General features: G+C 57.9%; 1 protein-coding gene across 1 annotated transcript; it reads left to right on the forward strand.

Moving 5' to 3' along the window:
• The first annotated feature begins 987 nt into the window (after window positions 1-987).
• ZP1 (zona pellucida glycoprotein 1) lies at window positions 988-8293 on the forward strand. Its single transcript, XM_028515070.1, has 12 exons — window positions 988-1186; window positions 2269-2390; window positions 2659-2989; window positions 3151-3294; window positions 3753-3940; window positions 4018-4115; window positions 5887-6014; window positions 6096-6285; window positions 6380-6527; window positions 7598-7679; window positions 7800-7922; window positions 8139-8293. The coding sequence occupies exons 1-12, from the start codon at window positions 988-990 to the stop codon at window positions 8291-8293; spliced, it is 1908 nt and encodes a 635-aa protein (XP_028370871.1).
• Window positions 8294-18060: the final 9767 nt, after the last annotated feature.

Below are 18060 nucleotides of genomic sequence, written 5' to 3' on the forward strand. Positions count from 1 at the left end.
GCAGGACTCCTCGGCCAGGCCCCGGGCCCAGGGAACCAGCAGGGAAGGGGTGGGGGGGCGCGGCAGGGAGACGCCCTGGGAGGACGGCCCATAAGGACACGAGGACTGTGCCGGGCCTGCGGAAGCCAGCCAGCCGCCTTGTTGTTCTGAGTGGGCTTTGTTCCCTAGAACTGTTCTAGGTCCACAGAACACCCAAGGGGGCAGCACAGAAAGCCCCCCCACCGTACCCCAAAGCAGTGTCCCCTGTGATGACTGCCTGACGTGAGGTCGATACGTCGGTATTAACGAAAGTCCACGCCCTTAGCTTTTGCCTGATGCCCCTTTCCTGTCCCAGGAGCCCATCCAGAAGGCCAGGTTGCACCTAGTTGTCCCTTCCTGTTAGTTTCTATTAGTAATGACCTTGGTCACAGGAGCTGCCCTAACTCTCAGGAGAGCTCTATGAGGTGCAACTTACTCACCTGTCACCCCTTTGCCCTCCCCCCCAAACTCACACTGCCCCCCAGCTGCAAGCTTTCAGGGCGGGGCCCTGTCTCTGGGGGCCGGTTCTGCCCGCCTTGAGGAATGAAGTGCAAACTGACCTGGCCCGCTGCCCACCGCAGGCTGCTCACTGGGCAGGGACGGGGAGGAGAGGGCAGTGGGCCTGAGGCCTGCAGCGACACCACCTGGCTGTGGACCCAGCCCCCGGCCCCCTCAGCTGAGCCAGCATCAGCCCCAGCTGTGGGGGGCAGGGAGGAAAACCAGGGTGAGAGGCTGCTTTCGGAGCAACCCCTCAAGGCCTCAGGCTGGGAGGGCACCTTCCCCTACCTTCGGGGCAGGAGTTTCACCAGAGCCCCTGATAACCAGGTAAGCGCCCCTCCAGGTGGACCCCCTTTGCCCTTAGAAGTTCACACCTGCCACCTTCCCTATATAAGTCTTGGGCCCTCGCCGGGCATGACTGGGAGGGGATATCGGGGGACCACGGTGTTCCTGATGGCAAGAGGCTTGGCCATGGCCTGGGGTCACTGCGTGGCCCCTCTGCCACCGCCGCTGCTGCTGCTGCTGCTGCTAGCCGCTCTGGGGCTGGGTCAGCGGCCACACCCCGAGCCTGGCGTCCCAGGCCTGCGGCACAGCTACGACTGCGGACTCAAGGGCATGCAGCTGCTGGTGTTCCCCAGGCAAGGCCAGACCATTCGCTTCAAGGTGCTGGGTGAGTGCCAGCTGCATCCCGGGCCCCGCCAACGTGGGCTGCACTGCGGTGGGGAGCCAGGTCCTCCCCCTGTGGCAGGAACAGGAAGAGCAGGAACCTCCCTGCAGCTGGAGGGTGGCCACCCCTACCCCCACCCCCACCACACTGGGAGGTGGCGGGAGGAAGGCTGGTTTCCAGCCTCAATTTTTGTGGTGTGCCCCGGGGGAAGCTTCTCCTTTGTCGGTCGGGGTGCCCAGGGAATCACCTGGCCATTGTGCTGAGCTGCGGGCCCTGGTTCTGCATTTGTGACCACACCCAGCTGCTGGTCCACAAAGCGCTCTCAGTGGCAGGGTGTGGCCTGCCGCGGGGGAAAAGGGAGAAAAGTTTCGAATCAGGATTTGCATCCGCAGCTTCTAAGCTGTGTGGTCTTGAACAGCCCACCTGGCCTCTCTGAGGCTCATAAGGTGGGAAAGACGGCCCCAAACTTGCCATGTGGGCTGAACAGGGGTGCAGGGGACGTGACCACACCCAGAGGGTGCCCTGGCTGTTCTGGGCCGACCGGGTGAGTGAACACCGAGCAGGTATCCCCAAGGGAAGTGGCCGCAACAGCCAGTCAACCTGGCAAACAGACTCTCAGCTCTTTCTACAAACTCCCAGGTTCGAACCCTCATTTTGCTGCTCATTGCGTGCGCCTGGGAGAGCTCACTGGCGCCGTCCTCAGCTGCCTCATCCCCAGGCTGCGATGACTAAGTTTGAAAGAACTGATATAAAACACTCAGCCCAGTGCCCAAGGCCTGTTTATTTCTCCAGCATATTTTCATTCCTCCTGCTGCTGAGTGCTGTCGACAGAGAAGCCGAGCTGGAAAGAGCCTGAGGCCAGCTGGGGCCGCCCAACCCCTCACAGATGTGGAAGCGGAGACCAGAGAGGGGAAGGGGCTGGCCGGAGACCACAGAGCAAGCTCAGGGCAAAGCTAAGGCTGCAGCCTCGGTCTCCTGCTCCCCCTGAGTCGGGCGTCTTCTCAGCAGACCCAACAGCCTCCGGCTTCTCGCTTCCGCCTCCCTGACCCCTCCCCTCCTTCCCTCTCTTCCCTCCCCCACCCCAGATGAATTTGGGAACGAATTTGAGGTGAACAACTGCTCCTTCTGCTACCACTGGGTCACGGCCAAGCCCCGGGGGCCTGCGGTCTTCTCTGCTGATTACAAAGGCTGCCACGTGCTGGAGAAGGTGGGGACCACTCCCTGCTCTGGAGGAGAGGAGACCTACCTACCGCTGGGGGCCGGGGTGGCCTAACACAGCACAGGGTTGGGCTGGGGGGCCCCTCATGCGCCAGGGACCCATTGGCATCCGAGATCACTCCGTGAGCTGGCGACTGAGTCCTGGGTACCCGCCCCCAACTGCAGCCCCCCCTGCCTGACACCCGGCTGGGCCCTCCACAGCCGGGATGCTGAGCGGCCTCACCTAGCTGCTCTCCCGTTGGCCCTCTCACCGGCAGGACGGGCGCTCCCACCTGAGAGTGCTCGTGGAGGTGGTGCTGCCCGACGGTCGTGTCCACACAGCAGGAAGCGTCACCCTGGTCTGTCCCAAACCTGAACACGCCTGGATGACTCCGGACGGCTGGCTGACGCCACCCACCACGCTTTCCCTTTCCACCCTGCACACCGGTTCCCTCGGCCCCACCGGCCCCACCACAGAGCAGGGCTTTGTGCCTCCGCCCTCTGCCGCCGCCTCCCCGTCCCTGGGGCCCGAACCCTCGCACCCCACCTGGGCTCGCCCGCGTGGAGGCCTCTCGGAGCCGTGGGAGGTTGCCGAGCCAGAGTACATAGGTGCGTGGGACCCCTCTGTGTGCATGCGCCCTGTGTCCTGGACCTTCCGGAGGGTCACGTGGCCTGACAGCCCTTCACTGGCTCAAGACGCCACCTCCCTCCATTTCCCCTGGAAGTCCTGGCTGCTTCTCATGCCCTCCCCACTCTGTCACCAACCCTAGGGACTAACCTGACCCCAGAGCAGTGTCAGGGGGGCACCGGGCACATCCCCTGCGTCGTGAAAAGAAGTTCGAAGGAAGCCTGTTGGCAGGCTGGCTGCTGCTATGACAACACCAGAGATGTTCCCTGTTACTATGGCAACACAGGTACCGCTTTCCCTGCCACCGAGCAGGGTCTCCCCTTCTGAATGCCCAAGCAGCGCCAGGAGGGCGTCCCCCTCTGCCCTCTCCCTAGAAAAGCCTGACCCCCGAGTGGACTGCAGAACAGCTTTGGGTGGGCGTCCCAGGGGACGTCACTAGGTCCACCGTTCCACGTGTCCCCTGCCTTCAGATTAGAGCATCCCAGCTGGGGTGACAGGTCTGATGGTGGTCTCCCTTTTAGACTGTAGTTCAACGGTTGGTTCCACGAACGAGAAAACCTGGGTCTGTGGAGGGTTTGCTCAGGCCGACAGCCCGAGCGGCGAGTAGGAGAGGACCCAGGCGTCCTGGCTTCTGGGCTGACACCCCCACGCTGGCTGTCCCCAGCTCCCCCCCCGCCACCGTGTCTGCTGGATGGACACTGACCTCCAAGCTCTGATCAGCCTCTGTGGTCTGCTTTCTCCCAGCGACTGTCCAGTGCCTCAGGAATGGCTACTTGGTCCTGGTGGTATCCCAAGAAATGGCCTTGGCCCACAGGGTCACGCTGGCCAATGTCTACCTGGCCTACGCCCCCGACAGCTGCTCCCCGGCCCAGGAGACCGAGTCCTTCGTGGTCTTCCACTTCCCTCTCACCCGCTGTGGCACCACAGTCCAGGTAGGCGCGGGGGCCACGGGCCAGTGCCCAGCGCTACCGCCCCCGGGAGGGCCTCACCCAGCTGTCTCCTCCCACAGGTGGTTGGCAATCAGCTCATCTATGAGAACCAGCTGGCATCTGTCATCGATGTCCAAAGGGGACCCCTGGGTTCCATCACACGGGACGGCACCTTCCGGTGAGGGGGGCGCTTGCCCCGGGAAGGCTGGGCCGTGAGCCTGGGGGTGAAGGGAGATGGGTGGGCTTAGAACAGGCTACAGAGCCACTGGGGTTCACGTTCAGGCTCTACTAGCCAGCTGTGGGGCCTCGTCCCAGCCTCGACTGGGAACGTAAAGTGGGGTCGGCCCACACCTGACCAGGTAGAAGCCACAGCAGTGCCTGAGAGAGCCAGAGTCCTCCAAAGCTCCCCGCTTCATCCCTCTGAGAACCACACTCAGCAACTAAGCAACCACCAATGAGGCTGCAAGTGTCCCCCACCCCTGCTGCCCCGCTCCCCACCCAGGGCCTCAGGGAGAAGGTGAGGCTATGGCCGCGGCCCACGGCCGCAGCTGCCTCCCGATCTTGGGAGCTAAAGTCACAGATGAGGCAGATGAGCCTGGGGCTGGGGCCGCCTGAGGGTGCCGTGGGGAGAGGAGCCGAGGAAGGCCCCTCAGTGACGGCGGCTGCCAGGGCCTGCAGACTCAGCTGGCATGACTCTCGGGTGCCCATGGGGGTGCCCCTCGGGGAGTCTGTGCTCGTCATACCTGCCTCTGTACCCCAGGGCCAGGCACCAACATCGCCCTGCCCCCCGTGCTAGAGTTCATACATCAGCCATGGGTTGGAGACATTCTGTGCCCGGCCTCGAGCGGATGCCCACCCTGCCTGCCATGGGGGCTGGGGCGAGGGGCTAGCATCAGCGGTCAAGTGCCTTCGCTTTAAAAAACAACAAGAAGTGCCTACAGGAGAAGGCAGCTGGGAGAGAGGGGACAAAGCTGTCATGCGTTAGACTCCTGGGTTTCAGAGCTCGGGAAGCTAGCCAGTGTTCAACCGGGGGCCAGGCCTTCCAGAGGGAGGGAGCCGGAAGGGGAGCAGCTGCAGCCCAGCAGGAGCAGGTGGGAGGCTCCGGGAGGACAGGCCTGCGGCCCAGGGCAGCAGTCCCTGGTGCCTGTATGCAGCCACTCAGCTGCAGTCCCGTCTCCGTCTGCAGGATGTCTCCTCCAGGGGCCCCGGCCCAGGCTGGACCCCGGGGCCCTGTCTCAAGTAGCGGTGAGAGCAGAGCCCTCGGGAGCCTGGGGTGAGGTGGATGGGGTCAGGTGGGGTCAAGTACTCTCGTGGACACCTCAGGGTGTCTGTGCCAAGACTGTGCAGGGGCACCTTAGGCTGGCGAGGGACTCAGACCCAGTGAGGGACACAGACCCAGCGAGGGACCAGCTACAACTAGAGGGACAACGATGACACTGGGGTGCAACCTTGTGACCCTAGTGATCCTGTTGCTGCCCTCAGAGGGAGAGGGGGTTACTGCCATTTTACAAAGGAGGAAACTGAGGCTTAGGTTAAACCATTTGTTTGTGGTCCCACAGCCCGTGAACACGAAAAAGATTTGAAACCAGGCCTGCCCGTTAGGCTTGACTGGCAGGTTCCGAGGGAGCCTCAAAGGTCCGAACAAGGGGAGCGTCTGTCAGCCCCCACGCCCCGTCCCCACGCCCCGCCCCCACACCTCCATCCCGCTGTGCCCTGCCCCAGAGGAGGGCCTGGCGTGGCAGGCCGGTGGTGTACTGGACAGCTGAGGAAGGCAGAGGAGAGGGGCAGGGGTGCACATCACCCTGGCGATCACTTGGGGGATATCCATCCGCCCTGCTGGACCAGGGCCTGTTTGTTGCTTCCACATCGTGAGTGTACGTGGTCTGCTACGCAAGCAGGAGGCGCTGAATCTGTCTTCTCGCCCCCATTCTCTCACACTTGAACTTCAGGATCCATGTTCGCTGTATCTTCAATGCTAGCGACTTCCTGCCCCTCCAGGCATCTGTCTTCCCACTCCCTTCGCCACCCTCTGTGACCCAGCGCGGCCCCCTGCTGCTCCAGCTTCGGATCGCCAAAGGTACCGCGTCTCCGCGCTTCCACTCTGTGCCCCCACGCGGCAGACACACGGCCCCGAGGCTCACGACCCCTCTTCCCACAGATGAGAATTTCCACTCCTACTACGAGGAAAAGGACTACCCCATCGTGAAGCCGCTCCTGGAGCCTGTCGCCGTGGAGGTCCGGCTCCTGCAGGAGACAGACCCCCATCTGGTGCTGGTGCTGCACCAGTGCTGGGCCACCCCCAGCGCCAACCCCTTTGAGCAGCCCCAGTGGCCCATCCTGTCTGACGGGTGAGCGGCGGCAGGTGCTCCAGCCGCCCCAGGGCTCCCTCTGCTTGCCTCCCCTCCCTCAGTGGGCGACTTCCCCGACCTCTCTCCTTCCCAGGTGTCCTTTCGAAGGTGACAACTACAGGACCCGAATGGTAGCCTTGGATGATGGGGCCCGGCTGCCTTCCCCGACTCACTACCAGCGCTTCACCGTGGCCACCTTCGTGTTCCTGGACTCTGGCTCCCAGAGGGCCCTCAGGGGACCGGTAAGAAGTGCCGTGTTCTGTCCCGTGTCCCTCTGGCCCGCAGTCACCAGGCCCCTCCAGCACCCTGCAGGCTGAAGCAGACAAAGGCTTCGGATGGGCGTGGCTTCCGTAAGCATGGTGGAGGGCAGTGAGCCCAGGTCCTGGCCTCCGAGAAGCCCAGAGGTGACCAGTAAGCAACTCCAGTGGGGGGCTGGAAAAGGCCATCGACCCTAACCCTGAGCGCTGGTCCCAGTGTGGAGAGAGGCCTCACTCGGACTCTAGAAACAACGTATTGGACATAACTCTGCTTTGAATTTCTATACCCTGGTAGCTTCTCCAGACGGTAACGGGGATAAACGGGCATGTTTAGTTTTTCTGCACCGAGCATGCGCACGGTCGTAACTTTCATCCTGCTGAACAGCATGTCCTTCACATTGACGCACACAGATCTCTGCATTTTAAACGGCGGCGCCCTCACAACGTCACAATGTAGACAGACCTCACGGGTTGGCACCTGAGGACGGTTTAACCCGCATCTCAGCTGCGAGCCTCTCCCTGAGCCTGCGCCCTGACCCGCTAGACCAGGGGGCACCCACCATGGGCCGGGCCTCCCGTGGGCTGTTCGGGTTGAGTCCTCCTGCCTCTCCTCCTTTGACAGCTGCCCTTGGCCTTGTGTTTCTGGAAGCAGGGCTAACCTGTCCGTCCCTCTGCCCTCTGTGAGGAGTCACTGGGGGCCGGACCTGGTCGAGCCCCACCTTCTCTCAATCCCCTCTGTCGGTCACTGGCACAGGGAGCAAGAGGGCCGTCCTGCAGGGCTCTGCAGTGGGGGGCGGTGTTGGTGCAACAGCTGAGGGCAGCGGTCCCCACCCAGGAGGAGGACCCGGGCCATCTGGAAGGAGAACAGCTTGTGTTCCCAACTGGGGAGCAGCCCTGTGCCTCCTGCAGCTCCCGGGCAGGGGCTGCCTCTCAGTCCGGGTCCACGTGCCCAGATGCTCCCCCGCCCACCTGGGTCCTGGGTCCTCTGTCCCTGCCTCGGCGCTTCCTCCCCGGGTGCCACACCAGCCCCAGGTCCCCACCTTCCTCTCCCCCAGGTTTACTTCTTCTGCAGTGCCTCTGCCTGCTCCCCCACGGGGCTGGAGACCTGCTCCACCACCTGTGGCTCTAGGACCACCAGTGAGTCTGGAGAGGGAGGGGGCGGGGAGGTGTTCTTCATTCTTGCATGTATCTGGTCCTGGCTTCTGGGCCACCAGGGGCCTGGGCACCATCCCAAGACGTGGCTCCTCCCCTGGGCAGGACAGCGGCGGTCCTCGAGCCCCCACAGGGACGACACGGCTGAACCACAGGACCTCGTGAGCTCTCCAGGACCAGTGGGCTTTGTGGATTCTTACAGGAAGGAAACTACACTGGGGCCCTCAGGTACCAGGGCCTGTGGGTGGGCTCCTCGCTGGCCTGGGCCACCCAGGGTGTGTTGACAAAACCGGAGCTCAGGCAATAGTAAGGGCAGGAGACAGTGTAACTGGTGTAACTCCATTCAGCAGGAACAAGGAAGACAGGCCAGGGCCATCGGCGTCAGCACCACCCTGAGGTCACACAGACCCAGCCCTGACATCCTTCAAACCCTCCTCCCCACAGGCTCCACCCGGAACTCCGACCCGAGGCCTCTCCTCTGGGTGGTCCTTCCGCTGGCAGCTGCTGCCCTGGTCCTCGGGATCGGCGTCTCCGTGGGCCTGCGTCAGGCCCAGGCCCGGAGGCTCCAGGGAATGAGAGAGGGCGAACGGGCTCAATAAACCATCGTTTCCAGCCCACTGAAATCCGGTGTGCAATGCTCTTTGTAAAGACTAGGGCAGAAATCCTTCTTGTCGTAGACCGTGTTCCGTGGGGTCGGCTCTGTCCTTTCCCAGGCGCCCCTGTCACCACCACCAGGGAGAGCCCCATGTCTCCCGGGCCTGACTCTGGAAGGCATCGCGTGTCAGTGAGGAAAGGTGGCACTCCAGGCAGTCAGCACAGGACAGACAGATCAAGGTGGAGGAAGGTAAACTCGTGGCTGAGTCCTAAGTCACAGAGCTGGGAATCAGGCACCTGGCAGGGCTCGTGGCCTGGGAGGACCTGCCCCATCCACATAGACACGCGGAAGTCCTCGCTGGAAACCCTCGAAGCATGCTGCTTGGCTGCCATTGCAGACAAGGGAAACCCAGGGTTCCCGGGGCTAAAAGAACCATACCTGGTTTGAAGAAGCCCCTCCGAGTCCTGCTCGGAGCCCCCAGCCTCCCATTGAAGGATGTGGGGCTACGTTTCTGACCACCAGCCTCCGTCCCCCTCCCTCGGCCCCCCAGGACTAGCCACACAGGCATGGTCAGCACAGTGTGGATAGCACGGACCCCCGACCAGTCAGTGCTGCACTGGCTGGGTGCCGACCTTTGCTTGCCCATGTATGGCATGGCCTTCCTCTCTGACTCGGCAGCCAAGGCCTCTCCAGACTGACGTGGGGACCTAGGCTGCAGGGTGGGGTGGGGAAGGTGAAGGGCTCAGCCTCTGGTGGGCAGAGAATACCTGGTGGGGAAGTCAGACACCCTCCGGGGCCTTTGGTGGGGCGTGAGCTGAGAGAGCCCAGGCAAAGGACCCTGTAGTGCTCAAGCCAGGCCAGTGGCCTTGACACGGTGCAGGGCTCCCCTGCTCTGGCCTCTTCCCTCTCTTCCGTCTTCAAGGCACTGATCAAAGGCAGGGACTCCGGAGCCAGGCTGCTCCAGTTAACAGCTCTGGCTCTATCCCCTAGCAGCTGGGTGACATGGACTTACTGAACCTTCCTGGGCCCGCTTCCTCACCTGCAAGTGGGAGTGGTACCGCTCCCCAGAAGGGTGTTAGAGGGAAGGAGTTAGTAGTAGGCAAGGACCCCTGGGGCACTACAGAACCCTTAGCCAACATTTACTGACCACTGTTCACTGCTAGAATGTCCTCTTGTTCCTACCCCAAACTTGACGCTTCCCATCTTTCTTTCTCCTCTCTTTCTTTCCTTCCTTCTTTCTTGACAAGTTTACAGCCCAAGACGAGGAAGGGCTGCAGGAAACCGCTGCCTTCAGGCTGTTCTAGCTGGGGGCAGCAGAACAGGGCCAGAATATCCGGGCCCCAGCTATGGAAGCCGGTTGAGTAACACCCTTATCTGGAACTGTTGTCCCCATCTGCCGCTAGGGATGGGTGACAGCTCTGTCCAACTTGCTGGCCTGGCAGAGACTACAGAGTCCACTCTTCAGGATTAGCGTGAAGTCGGTGAGAGTTCTTGGCCTGCTCGTGGGTTGGGGGAGCCAGGCCGGCTTGCTCTTAGATGTCAGGGTTCTGGTTCCGCCAGCTCCAGCGCTTCCTTCTTACCACACCCTTGCAGCACACACCATGTGCAACACAGGTGCTTCTATAAATGGCATCCGTGCGGTGTTTACACAAAGAGCGGTTCTATAAATACCGGTTAGAATCACATAGCTGACTTCTCTGTTTTTGAGACAGACATCTTGTTTTTTCTTTTTAAAGATATATTTTGTTGACTGTGCTATTACAGTTGTCCCATTTTTTGCCCTTTGCCTGCCTCTGCTGGGTACCCCCTTTCCTTCCAGCAATCCACCCCCTTAGTTCATGCCCATGGGTTGTGCACGTAAGTTCTTTGGCTTCTCCATTTCCCATACTATTCTTAACCTCCCCCTGTGTATTTGGCACCTACCATTTATGCTCCTTATTCCCTGTACCTTTCCCCCCATTCTTTCTCTTTCCCTTCCCAGCTGATAACCCTCCAAATGATCTTCATATCTATGATTCCGTTTCTGTTCTGGTTGTTAGCTTAGTTTGTTTTTTAGATTCAGTCGTTGATAGTTGTGAATTTGTTGCCCTATTAATATTCATAGTTCTGGTTTTTTTCATAAATAAGTCCCTTTAACATTTCATGTAATAATGGCTTAGTGACGACGAACTCCTTTAGTTTTACCTTGTCTGGGAAGCACTTTCTCAGCCCTTCCATTCTAAATGACAGCTTTGCTGGATAGAGTAATCTTGGTTGTAGGTCCTTGCTTCTCATGACTTTGAATACTTTTTGCCAGTCCCTTATCTGCAAAGTTTCTTTTGAGAAATCAGCTGCTACTCTTATGGGAACCACTTTGTAGGTAACTTTTTCTCTTGCTGCTTTTAAGACTCTTTATCTTTAACCTTTGGCATTTCAATTATGATGTATCTTGGTGTGTTCCTCCTTGGGTCCAGTTTCTTTGGAATTCTCTGAGCTTCCTGTACTTGTATGTCTATTTCCATTGCCAAATGGGGGGAGTTTTCTCTCATTACATTTTCAAATAAGTTTTCAATTTCTTGCTCTTCCTCTTCTCCTTCTGGCACCCCATGATTCTAATGTTGGTAATATTTAAAGTTGTCCCAGAGATTCCTAAGCCTCTCCTCATTCTTTAATTCTTTTATTTCCATGCTGTTCTGATTGCTTTTACCTTCCTTGTGTTCCAAATTGTTGATTTGATTCTCAGCTTCAGCCCCTCCACTGTTGGTTCCCTGTAGATTTTTATTTCAACATAGTGTAGCCTTCATTTCTTCCCTTAATGTTTTTGCCATATTCAATTTCTTTGAGAATCTTGATCACCAGTGTTTTGAACTCTGCATCTGATAGGTGGGTTTTCTCCATTCAGTTTAGTTCTTTTTCTAGGGTTTCGTTCTGTTCTTTCATCTGGGCCATGTTTCTTTGTCTCCTCAATTCGACAGCCTCCCTGTTCGTTTCTGTGTATGAGGCAGAGCTGCTTTGACTCCCCATCTTAGAAAAGGCACCTGTAAGTTGTGTGGGGCGGCCTTAGGTAATCACCAGGGCAGGGCGACCTGCTTCACGGCCCTGTGGCTCTGTGTGGGGGAGGGCTCAGCGAGGGGGCAGTGCTGCTGCCTGGCTTCTGGAGGTTTGCCTGCCACCGGCCCCATTTCCAGTCGCTTCACCCACTTCCTGTGCGTGCCTGGTGCCCCTCCAGCTGTCGCCCTGGTGGTGAATCCCAGAGTGGGTGTGTTTGTGCATGTTCTAAGTCTGCATGGGCCCTTTAAGTGGACTGTCCTGAAAATCTGGCAGTTTCTTCCACTACCCCAATCCCCACTGGTGTACCCACAGCCAGAAGTGATGGGGATCTCTATCTTCCCCGTACAGGAACCCTGGGCTGGGTGGTCTGGTCTGGGGCTGGGATCTCTCACTCAGACCGTATCCCTCCCAGTTTTCATCCACCTTGTGTGAGTGCGGGGCCACCTGACCCGCCCACTGCCCCAGCCTCACTGCACCGCACCACGTCACCACAAATCTCTGCTCATCTCTGCGACTCACCCCTCCTACCCATCTGGATGAGTGCGGCTCCTTTAAATCCTTAGGGACCAGACTTCTTCCACGCAGTTTGATTTTCTGAAAGCTCTAGTTGTTGTTTTGAGAGCTAGTCATAATTCTCTCTGTGGTTGCGTGAGGAGGCAAAGCATGTCTGCCTATGCCTCCATCCTGACCAGAAATTCATTTCTTATTTTTAATGAATTTTCCTCCATAATGCGGTTAAATTATACATTTAATGGAAACCAAGTCTGTTAAGAATAACAAGTACCGAACACAACTATGTTAACACGTAATTCTTTGTATACTATCTTCTTGGAGTAAATTGTGAGAACCGCTGGGCCCAAAACCACGTCCCCCTTCCTGGTTATCCGGCTCTGGGACAAGGCGGGTCTGTGCTCCCACAGCCTGGCCACCACAGACGGGATCATCCTGAATCTTTGCCTATCGGACTATCGTAAGGCAAACAGTATTGCTGATCTAAAACGGACCTCTTTGCCCTGCCCAGTGTGGCTCAGCTGGTTGGACATCATCCACCAAGCGAAAAGTCGCCGGTTTGATTCCCAGTCAGGGCACACACCTAGGTCGTCGGTTCGGGTCCCGGTCAGGGAGCATATGAGAGGCAATAGATGGTTATTTCTCTCCTCCTCTTTCAACTTTCCTTCCCCTCTCTCTAAAAATAAACTCTAAAATAGGCCTCTTCGATTAGAAGCCAAGCATCTTTACAGCCACTTGTGTCTTGTAAGTTGCCTCTCCGTGTCGTGTCTTTCCTTGTCTGTAAAGAGCTTTCGCCAGTGAAGGGGTCAACATCCTCACCTTACACATTCCCCACGGAGTCGGCCACTGGGCGTTCTGTGTGGGGCTCTTCCATCCTGCTGTTTGAGAGGCTTACGTAACAGCGAGTATTTATTTCTCCCTCATTATTTTTATCTTTGAATGTGGCCAAGACCTTCCCTCACCCTCCATAATCTTTAAAGCACCCATTTACTTCTCGTCACGACACCCCCGTGACAGTGCACGTGTTTCCCTGCTGTCAAGGTTACGCAGGTACAAGAGCTTTGAAAGGTAACTTCGGGAACTGACAAGCTGCACGTAACTTTTTCTCGGCATTTCCACGTCAAAGCGTCTGCGTGCAGAAACAGTGAGGCACGTGCAGCACCAGCTGCCCCGCCATTTCCCTCCAGGGAGCAGCATAAGCTCTGACTTTGCTGAATATCAAGATCTCGCCCAAATTTTGTCCAACTTAAGACTCCCTCCCTCCCCTAAAACCACCTGCTGACACAAACAGGCACCTGAGCGAGCCCCGAGAACATGTGAGTCAGACGTGATGGGGTGATAACAAACCACGTTCGCTGACCTGTGGCAGGAAGCAGGGCTGCTCAGGGGCCTGCCAGGCTTTCTCTTCCTGCCCTGTCGGAGAGGGGGCAGGGGCAGTGGCCACAGCTAGGTGGGACCCAAGGGACTCCCCACCTCCCCACCAAACCCCGGGCTCCTTCCTACTTACACTGTGACTGAGACCACACCGACGCCACGGTGCTTTGCCTTACACAAACAGGGAGACTACTTCGGCGTGAGTGACATCGAGCTCCTTCGGCTGTGGCTCCATGCCCAGGCGTGTCGGTGAGTGTGTTTCCCGTGACGGCGCCACTTCTGTCCCCGCGGCAGGAAGGCGGGAGACCTGGATCGACCTTCTGGTGTGAATCCAAGGACGGATTACACAGATACGTTTTAAAAACATGTTGAAATCTTCACTGAGCTACCATGGAAAAGAAAAAAAAGATGTGCACCCAGGACAAAAATAAAGTAACAGCAGGAACTCGAGGGACACTCCCTTTCTATTCCGGGCCTTCCACGGAACCCTGCGGACCCTGACGTTCCGCTTCGACGAGCACAGGGGACCACAGGTCGAGTGCAGAGCCGGCCGAAGGCCGACCGTGGGGAGTCTAGGCGCAGGGCCTCCCAAAGCTGGGGCTCCGGGGGGCTTGGGGCTCAGTTCAGAACTGGAGGGGAGATGCACGCCCTGCACAGGAGGGGTGGCAAGGGGGCCTGTCTCGATCTTGGTGCTGGATAGATTAAAAGATAAACTTTCCTAAGAATTAAAAGTGTAAGTCCCTCTTCACTGGGGAGTGCAGTCCAAATTCTTAGAATAGGGCGAGGATGGGGGTGGGGGGACTCTCAAAAGTTCAGTTTGGAAAAAACTCAAAGGCTGACTTTAATTTAAAGTAATCCCAGGGTGATAATTAAAGTGATCCCTTGGCTTCAGACAGAAGCCATGGCAACTTCTTTCTGAAAGGATGTGATTTCTAAGTCTCAAGGAAATTCTCAGGAAATCACAAATAATACCAGCACTTCCCAAACCAGAACCATGAGACACCATAGTCAAAAGACAAGGCACAAACTGGGAAGATACTTGCAACACTTTGACAAAGATCGTTATCCAAAAAAAAAAAAAAAGTATATACATATAAAACCTGCCACAGATTCAATAAGAAACAACAATGCAATCAAAACAGGGATACAGTCAAAGGACACAAGGAAACACGTTGTCAAAGATAAACTCACGTGGCCTGTGAGTGGAGGAGATGCCCGACCTCGTCAGTGGTCATGGCCGTGAAGAGCAAACCTCAAGGTACCATTATTACACGCCCCCCGGACTGGTGGAAAGTAACACACTAAGGACTGGCGAGGATATAAAGACAGAGGCACTCAACCACTGCCGGTCAGTGTAAACTGGTACGGCCATGTGGAAATATGTGTCATTGCCTGTACTACCTACATAGCAAATCCTCTCCTAGGTTAATATCCTAGGGAAGACTCTTGCACCAGCACATTCATGGAAACATTGTCTATAATAGCAAACGAAAAAAAAACCAGGAACAACTTTCAGGTCCATCACCAATAGGACATACAAATACAAGCATTGTGGCACGTTCCCATGACGGGATTCCACAGGGTTAACGAGAGGTTAACCTGTCCGAGGTTCACCCTTCGCAGGCTGGCCTCCCAGAAAAGGAGTTGGCCTCTTTCAAGGCTCCATGGCCTCCAGCCACTGCCGAGTGTCCAGGGCTCTGGGCAGTTACAGAGCTCGGACCCTCAGCCCCTAACGATGTCTGAGTTGGGGCTGGCGTGTCCCCAGTCACGGGTGCAATGCGGTGACTCCTGCTGCTGGCCAGTCACATGAGCAGCTGCCACCGCACAGTCTGGGCCCAAGACCCTCGATCGTGCTGGAGGAAGGCCGGTGCAAACCCCCAAACACAGCACGGTGCTGGCAGACAGGGGCTGGGACCACGGTGCTGCCACATCGTAATGTTGCTGTGTCCCTTCCCCGATGACAACGGAGGACGTGCTGTGCTTTCTACCCATGCAGCTTGAGAGCACCACGGCCCAGTCAGCCGAGGCACCCTGAGCTGGCCTCTCCCAGCATGCACTGCCCCAAAGAAAGGCCAAGCAGGACCGCACCTCCGGGTGACTGCTGTCTCCAGTGCGTGCTGGTCCCGCTGCCTGGGGGGAGCTGCTCGGCTGCTTGCTTTCATTAGCACAGTCATGAGTGAACCGCAGTTGTGTGTGTCGATACAGGTACGATGTTGAGCAAAGTCAGAGAGCACGTTTAATGGTTTCATTTCCACAAACTCAAAAAATAAGCAACCGCCCCCCGCAATACAGCAGTGAAATCATAAAGCAAAAAAAATTATCAACCCCGACTCCCAGACAGTGGTTTCCTCTGCAGGGCAGGGGGTTCTTCCTGGGAGCACAGAGGCCCCCAACACTGTCTTTCTTAAGCTGGGTGCTGCATACAAGGGTGCTTGCTATTCTTTAAACTGAAAAGGCAATATTCTAGACACTCTTAAATGAGTCTTTCACAATTAAAAAAAAAAAATCTTGAGATGTTGAAGACCTGTTTCACATTTTGAATGCCTTCAGGTGGGATCTGAGACTTCACGCTGCCGGCTGAGGCCAGCGACCTCGTGACCTTAAGACAGCCTGTTGGGCATTCCCCCAACGTTCTTGCCCCCAGCTGCCCCACTGCCTCTTTTCCCCTCCCGGCTTTGGCCTTGAGTGTGCTCTCAACCCTCCTTACTTCAGCAAGGCCTCTCCTTACACCAGCCACCCCTCCTCTGTTCCTCTGCTGTGTCCACCTAGGGAATTTTTACTTCCTCAAAATGAGCCTGTCACCTCTCCCCCAGCTTCTGACTTTCAAAACGGCAGCACCCCCAACCCGTGGTGGCACCCCATCAGAACTCCAGTTCCACGGCGTGCTCATCTGCACAGCCTCACCTCCTGGCTGGATCAGGCTCCAGCCACTTGGTATCATCAGAGCGTTAATGAGCGAAGAAGGCGGAGGCTGACCAAACCTGAATGACACAGGTGTTGGGAGTGAAGGGCCACATGCCCCTGGCAGTGTCGCTGGACGCTAGCGCTGGCAGAAGCAGAGGCCAGTGCCCAGCCACGGAGTGCTCCCTGTGTGCCGTCCTCGCCCCTGCCCCACTGATCGGATCAGCTCCGTGGGCGCCTGTAGAGGCAGACACGGCACAGAGACACCGGCCATGGAACGCTGCAGGGCTGGGATTCAGGCCGGGGCTTCGGACTCCCAGAGCCCACGGCTAAGTGCAACTCTACGCTCCTAGGAAATGCAAGTGGGCCACCAGCTGTCCGCTCCTGTCTTAGCTGCTCACAGGGTAGTCAGCTTGGCCTCTGAGGCCAGACGGCTTAAAATCTCAGGTCCAGCACTTGCTGGGTGGCCTTAAGCCAAGGCACCCTGAGCTGGTTTCCTCCGCAGAGCGGGAAACAGCGCCTTTGCTGCAGAACGGGGAGAAAAACAGTGCCTTTGCGGCAGGGTTGTCCTACAGCGCAGAAAGCTCAGCACCGGGGCCAAGGTTCTGGGACAGGCTGGTGTGACTGCAGTGCCCCCAGGTGGCTGCCTTGGACAGTGCACTGAGACTGACAACGCTGCCGAGCCCTCTCCTTCAACAGTGGAGGGACACGGGGCTTGGGGCGTGGGTCCTCCAAGGGCTCACGTTCATATGCGATGCAGTACACACTGGTCTCATCTCCAGCCCTTCAGACACCCGGGACCACGGACTGCGCCCAGACCCTAAATACAAACCTCGTGAGCCTGACAATATGCATCCAGAAAAGGTGAGCCCTTTAGAATCTGAGACCACCCTCCAAAAGGTCCACCCACAAGGCAGCTGAGCCAAAACCTGGAGCTGCGACCGGCAGGGGGTGGCAGCTCCACAGTCCACTTTGGTTGAAATGACTAACCATCATCATCCCCTCCTCTTACGTACCAGGGAGAGACACGGAGAGAGCCCCAAGGCCGAGTCTCTGAAGGGGCAGGACAGCAACGAGGACACAGCCCCACCCTTGAGGTAAAAGTCTGGCTGGGAGCAAATGCGCAAGCACCTCCAAGGCAACGCCGTGGCAGCTACGCCAGAGCCGTGAACCACGGGCTGAGCGAGGTCACTCGCCTGCCAGGGCAGAGACAGGCGCCTGAGGCTTCCCAGGGTCAGCCTGTCTGGGGAAGGAGACTCCAGGGAGAGCGGAGCAGCAGCAGCGGCAGAAGCGGTGTTGGCAGAAGTGTCGGCAGTGGTAAAATGCAGCAGGAACAGAAGCGGCGGTGGCACTAGTGGCAGCAGGAGTGTTAGGAACAGAGAGGGCAGTGGCAATGGAAACACAGGCGGCATTGACCATGAGCAGTCACTACGGAGAGCGCTTCTCATACACGAATCCCCTCAAACAACACACTAAATACAGCATCCCCCGCCCGCCCCCGCCTCACGAAGAAACTGGGAGAGAGAGAAGTTACACAACCTGCCCAAGGCCCCACACCGAGCGCCACAGCCAGGGTCGAAGCCCGGAGCCCGTGTCTGGAGTCCGTGCTCCCACCCTCCGCCCTGACGGCAGAAGAGGCCGCATGAGGACCCACAGGGGGGCAGGGGAACCGCCCAGAGCCGCTGGACGGCAAGGCTGTTTCAAGAATCGAGACGGTGCGCACAGCGTCTCCCACACGGCTCTCTGCTGACATGAGAGGAGACAGGACATACACAGAAGCACTTCAGAGCCTTGTGACCCAACCACTGGGCTCCCAGGGGCCAGGACGCAGGCCAGACCCGTTCTTCTAGGGCCGGGGCTCTGGTCCCCTTGACACGCATTCCACTTCCTTCCCGTCCCCACAGAAACACACACACACGAGTGGACACACCATGTGCCCCTACCCACTCCTGGGTC

The sequence above is a fragment of the Phyllostomus discolor genome, chromosome 6, assembly GCF_004126475.2.
Source record: "Phyllostomus discolor isolate MPI-MPIP mPhyDis1 chromosome 6, mPhyDis1.pri.v3, whole genome shotgun sequence".
Lineage (NCBI taxonomy): Eukaryota > Metazoa > Chordata > Mammalia > Chiroptera > Phyllostomidae > Phyllostomus > Phyllostomus discolor.

Excerpts from the sequence above, each read along its gene's own strand:
- ZP1 (XM_028515070.1), top strand. The coding sequence starts at position 988 with ATGGCCTGGGGTCACTGCGTGGCCCCTCTGCCACCGCCGCTGCTGCTG. Across the intron at positions 6,015-6,095 it reads CCAGCTTCGGATCGCCAAAG|ATGAGAATTTCCACTCCTAC; the intron begins GTACCGCGTCTC and ends CTCTTCCCACAG. Across the intron at positions 6,286-6,379 it reads TGGCCCATCCTGTCTGACGG|GTGTCCTTTCGAAGGTGACA; the intron begins GTGAGCGGCGGC and ends TCTCCTTCCCAG.